The sequence below is a fragment of the Sabethes cyaneus genome, chromosome 3, assembly GCF_943734655.1.
Source record: "Sabethes cyaneus chromosome 3, idSabCyanKW18_F2, whole genome shotgun sequence".
Taxonomy (NCBI): Eukaryota; Metazoa; Arthropoda; class Insecta; order Diptera; family Culicidae; genus Sabethes; species Sabethes cyaneus.
The window spans coordinates 25324917-25330767 of NC_071355.1; the positions used below are offsets into that span (position 1 = coordinate 25324917).

General features: G+C 41.2%; 1 protein-coding gene across 1 annotated transcript; it reads right to left on the reverse strand.

The window, feature by feature from the left end:
- Positions 1 to 1034: 1034 nt before the first annotated feature.
- On the reverse strand, positions 1035 to 2262 carry LOC128743765 (phospholipase A1-like). Its single transcript, XM_053840425.1, has 3 exons — positions 1448 to 2262; positions 1223 to 1379; positions 1035 to 1159 (listed from the first exon to the last, which is right to left on the reverse strand). Exons 1-3 carry the CDS (start codon positions 2250 to 2252, stop codon positions 1105 to 1107), a joined length of 1017 nt encoding a protein of 338 aa, XP_053696400.1. The 5' UTR covers positions 2253 to 2262; the 3' UTR covers positions 1035 to 1104.
- Between the last annotated feature and the right edge of the window lie 3589 nt (positions 2263 to 5851).

The window sequence follows — 5851 nt, forward strand, 5'->3', positions numbered from 1 at the left end:
TGTTTTTCAATGTGTATTTTGAGTTTTAAAAATGGTCCGAAAAAGTGAACTTTTTTAGTTCTGCGGGTGAAACGGACAATGTGTGGGGGTAAGATGGACAGGTATTGTAAATCGCCCCAACTGAGCGCATATTATTATTATTGACCCTTAACAAATTGAATACGTAAAATATGGTGGTGTAGCGTGCAAAAAAATGAAGGGGGCAGTCCACCCCCTCCCACTAGAGGCAGCCAATAGAAAGTTGTTTGGCAGTGGCAATATGAATAAGCATTCCAAAAACTGTTTCATGCCTGGCCGCTGCTAATTTGTTTGAAATTCACGTTTGCCGGTTAAATTTTCATTTATATGCTTGAGATATCACTAACAGGCAAAATCAACAATTTTATTATAATATGTTCACTGACCATCTTACCCACACTAGCAGTTGTCCATTTCACCCCATCATTATACATTTTTTTAAAGAGTTCACAATTTTTCATACGCAAATAAAATTACGTATTATTTCAATGCAGATGAAACTTGAAAAGGTATTAAATCGAAATACTTCATGCTATGGGCAACATTTTGGAATTAAACCACTCAAAAAGCTTAATTCCGATGGAAAAAAGTTACATCCAAACGCAGAATCATGTCCAATTTTTAGTTTTTCTGTACTTTATCAAAATTGGAAAGTTCTAAATGATGATTGAAACGTTCAGACATCATGAGATAGCAAGATGGTTGGATGCCCATCAAAACATTTACGAATTTTAATGCTTAACTGGTAGAATCAACCACCTGTCCGTCTTACCCACCCTGTTCGTCTTACCCACAGTTCCCCTATGCTGCCGCTGATGGCGATGGGAAATGAAAATATAATGTAAGTGGAAACAAAAGAACCGGAGTAATTGGATCAACGAAACTTAATACCGTGGCTTTCAATTAAAAGCAAGTACCGATGGCACTGAAATCCGACTGATGCAGTGAAACTGTAACATTAACTTTGTATTCGGAATGGAAGTTCAGTGAAGTTAAATAATGTTTGAAGAGCCAATTACAAATACTAACTTTTTTCCGTTCGTGGTGTCAATGTTTTCACTTTATGTTGTCTATCATTTAATAGCTTTATGAACCATATGGAAAAACCAGATCAACACTGCCGTAAAAATCGCCCAAAAATCTGAAATATAAAAAAATACAGCCAATCATTCAACGCATCCCACCAATGATCAAGCGGATTTACCGTTTTGCATGGATCCCAACAACGTCCTTTTTGCCGAAACACAACCCGATTTGGTACATCCCGTATGCGAAACACCGCTTCATAGTATAATTCACTGCTGGGTCAAGTGCTGCCGTAAAGTAGACCGCCGCCATCATGTGACTGCAAACCAGTCGCTCTGAAGAGGAGATAAACTTTTTCGCAGTCGTAATCACAGCCATGCAGCACCAAACATAAAATACCTACCGAAGAACCGCTCGAGCAAGCCTTTATTCTTTGCCAAACTTTTGCATCCAGGCTGCGGATGTTTGCCGTCGTCGTTCATCCAGAAGTTTTGATGCCCGGCACCGATTTCCATGGACAGTTCTCCTTTGGAGGTGAAAATGGCCTGCACGTACTGTGCATCAGTCGGAACGAGCCGGTTGTTTACTCCCACATCCTTAGGCGTTGTGAAAAGCAAAGCGGCTGGATCAAGCGCGAAAATCTGCCCAATAGCTCCGTTCAGGCTCTTCCCCACCAAACCGCTGATCTGTGCCCCCAAACTGTGTCCAACAAGCGTCACATTTGCATAACTTATTCCGTTGGTGTTTAAGAATCGCAAAAACCTTGTGAAATATGCAACTACCATTTGCAGGCTTTGCAGAATGACAACATCGTATTCATAGCGAGACAGATTGGTCCAATCCACCAAACAGATGTTACAGTTCACGAACCGGCTGTAATTGTGGGCCATATCCTGGAAATGTGGTTCACTGGATGAGCTGTTCCAACCATGAATGATGAAAGCAATCGGTTTTTGAAGGTCCAACTTTTGTAATAGGTCGGGATCGTCCAGCAGCACCGGCTGAAAGAAGTCGTCCGATCGGTTACTGGTGCAGTTGAATATCACTTCCTTGTCGATCGGCTGCAGCGGCGACAGTTGGTCTCCGACACCCAGCATATTGGACATGCCGCGCAAAAATGCATGCACCAGCTTTTCGTCCTGCGGCGTCGTCGAATGAGCTTGCAAAGTTAGAAGAAAAATCAACTGAATCACTAAAAATTGCCACATTGCCGTGATCGATTGTGGCTAGAACTCAAATCTAGGATAGTTCTCTCTCTATATAAAGCGGCTGATTAACTGATTAGTTAATATAAAGTGATAGCAGATTGCTATGGCTGACCAGTAGCCGGTTGTTGTTGTTTTGTGTTTGCGCTCTAATTTAAATATAAGGTAGTACGAGCGAGAGTAGCATGAGAATAGTTGTAGCTTTTTAACGTACAGTACTGTGTTTTGTGTTATGTATAATACGTCACTGGTTCAATGAATTGATTGGACTTAGTGCTCAAAAGTTGAATTATTAGTACTAGTCTGCCGTGTCCAGGTTGGAACACATTGGTCAAGTGCCCAACGTTCTCTATAAACATTAATGTAAAGTAAAATGAAATCATCAAATAGTAATCTAGAATTCCAGAAGGTTTACCCTAATCGTCCAGCGTTTTTGCTACAAATTAGTCATTTGTACAGAAATAGGTCCGACATTAAACAATCACTCGGTTTTTCTAAGACGAAACATGCTTTCGAACTTTGTGTTTAGGTTGGGCACGGTAGTAATTACATGTGCTTAAACGGTACCACTTTCTCTTGTAACCGAAATGGAAATCAAGCCAAAAGTAGTACAAAATCTCGATGATGTGACGAAAGACGACATTCGTGGGAAAATTGATTCTGTGGTGTTTCGCGCTACGGCGGTTCACCAAACTGGGAAGAATGGCTACTGTGCTGTTAGATGCGTTAGATTTGATGGTGAATAGGGCACCCTGAAACTTGTATCGAGGCTCCGGCAAGTGTTTTACTGGAGAGGTACGCAATCGCACCCTTCGAGGCCTACTAACTGACAAGATGTTGAATAAGTTGATAAAACCAAAACGATTTTCCTGCCCGATTTGTGTGCAGTTTACTGACATGGCGGGATTGTGTCTGAAGCAAATGCATTCACGTTTGAGTGCTACAATTGCACTGGATTTTGTTTTATTTATTTGTTTTATTTGTTTGTTTTACACTTCATCTGACTTATAAGTCTAAATGAACTTACTCTAACAATCTATAATAAATTTATTCTCACCAACCGCTTAAATTTACTCAGTGATTCGCCAAATTGGAAATGCTCCTCAACACAGCTAAAAACTCTGACACACGATGTAACTGGTTCGTTGCGGCCAAATTCGGTACGGTGAAACAGGTTAGTCAGCAATGATGACGGCCTTAAAGTCCTTTCAGCTGCCCGGAAATTCATAAGCGACAGTAATTTCGGTGAGTCAATTTCTCCATTTAACAGTTTGGCCACGAACAAAGCCTGTTGAATCTTACGTCGACATTCTAATGTATCTAATCCAAACAAACGGCAGCGGTCAGGATACGGAGGCAAATTGTTTGGGTCACGCCAAGGCAGATTACGTAGAGCCAGTCGTATAAACTTTCTCTGAACTCGTTCAATTCGAAGGGTCCAATACAGCTGGTGTGGAGTCCACACTATACATGCGTTTTCGAGGATCGGTCGGACTAATGCGCAATAAAGTGCTTTGAGACAATGTGGGTCACTGAAATTTCGGCCAATTTTGGCTATAAATCCAAGCTGGCGCGTTGCTTTTGAGATTATCTGTGCACGATGACGATCAAACGCCATTTTCGAGTCTAGTGTGACACCAAGATCGTTAACGCAATCGACCCTTCTCAATACCTAATCGTTAATTCTGTAGTCATATACGATCGGCGATTTGATACGGTGGAATGTCATAATCTCGCATTTAGTAATGCTGATGGTCATGTGGTTCGATTTACACCAGTCCACAAATGTGTCTAATAGTGACTGAAGACGATGACAATCCTCGATAGAACGAATCGTCAAGTAAATTTTTAGATCGTCAGCATATACCAGTCTGCAACCAGTTCCAAGAGCAGAGGCAGCGTCATTGAAGAATAAAATAAACAAAAATGGACCCAAGTTACTGCCTTGAGATACACCAGATATATTTGTGAACGGCAACGATAACTTAGACCCAAGTTTCACTTGCAGAACCCTATCACACAAATACGAGCGTAGCCATGTGACAAATTGTTGCGAGGCACCCAGTCGGATTTGAACGTGAACGCGAAAAATTCGTGTTCGTTGTCCGAAATGTGCCAATAACCACAGTATGAATGATTATGGGGCCCACTTTCTTCACATTGGTCTATTAAGTAACCAAAAGTTCCGATAAAAGTGGATTTTTTGGTTTAATCAGCTATCCAAATGAGCATGAATAGAATTCTATTCAGCCTAATTTTTAAGCAACTAACCGTATTTTCAAGTTGCAAGTAGGAATGCTCAGCAACTTTCAAACAGAACTAGAAAGTTCACAAAAAGTCTGCTTAGGTCGCTGTATAGAACGCTGTTCAGCTCGTAAAAAATTTCAATAATCTCCAAATTAAAAATATTTACAATTTTCCACTTTTCCCTGCTTTTTCGTTAACTAAACCATTTGTTTTGTTATCTATATATATAAAAGTGAGCGTGAGTATGTTTGTATGTATGTTTGTATGTTCCCCCATAACTCCAGAACGCCTTGACGGATCTCCACCAAACTTGGCACACATGTTCCTTGATGTAAGAGAATCAGCATTGCGGGGCTGATATGAGGGGGGACGTAACAGGAGGGGAGGTCTATAGCTCCGAAATGCCTGGACAGTTCTTCACCAAAATTGGCACACATGTTTCTTGACATAAGGGAATCAGAACTCAGGGGGTTGATAAAGCCGGGAGCTAATAATAGAAAGGGGGTCATAACAGGGGAAAGGCCATAACTCCGAAATGCCTGGACAATTCTTTATCAAACTTGGCACAAATGTTCCTTGACATTAGGGAACCAGCATTGGGAAGTTATCAAAAGGGGGGAATGAAAAACAAGGGGGGGGAGATCCAAAATAAGTAAAAGGGGTTGCGTTTCTCTTGCATTTAAATCGATTGCAGTTGTGCAACTGACTTTGAGAAAAGAGGAGGATTCCACCGAGGAGGAATACAGGGTAACTAAACCTTTGATGCGTTTCCATTATAGTGATTTTCATTGAGCATACCGATGCATAATTAGCTACGTGACAGAAGGGGGACTGGGAAGGAACCGATATGGGGTACGAGGAACGTGAGTATGAATGCATGTTCCGCCATAGTTCCGGAGCTTCTGGACTGTTCTTCATCAACCGTCGTTTGTCAAACACCTGTTGTCTGACATAAAAAAAATCAGCCCCGGGGGGTTGATAAAAGTGGGAGACGGTCTCTTTCAAGAGGAGAGAAAGGTTCAAACGGGTAAAGGGGTACGTTTCTCTTGCATTTGGAACGATAGCAGTTGTAAAAGTTGTTTTATTTCTGAAAGGGAGAATAGGGTGGCCATTAAAATGTGGGAGGTTCAATAACGTAAAAAAGGCTTTTGATCGAATTATAGGGTTTACCGAGAAGAAGATAGATTTACAAGTGGCTGAGGGACAACATGAGAGGAACTGACAAAGGGAGTAGACATATTCAAATGAAAAAAACTACAAGGTATACAGCCCTAAGGGTTGTACGAAAGGGTGATGTAGGACTGCAAGAATCCGTTACTCCTGACGTAATGTAAGAAGCTGCTAAATTCAAAAGT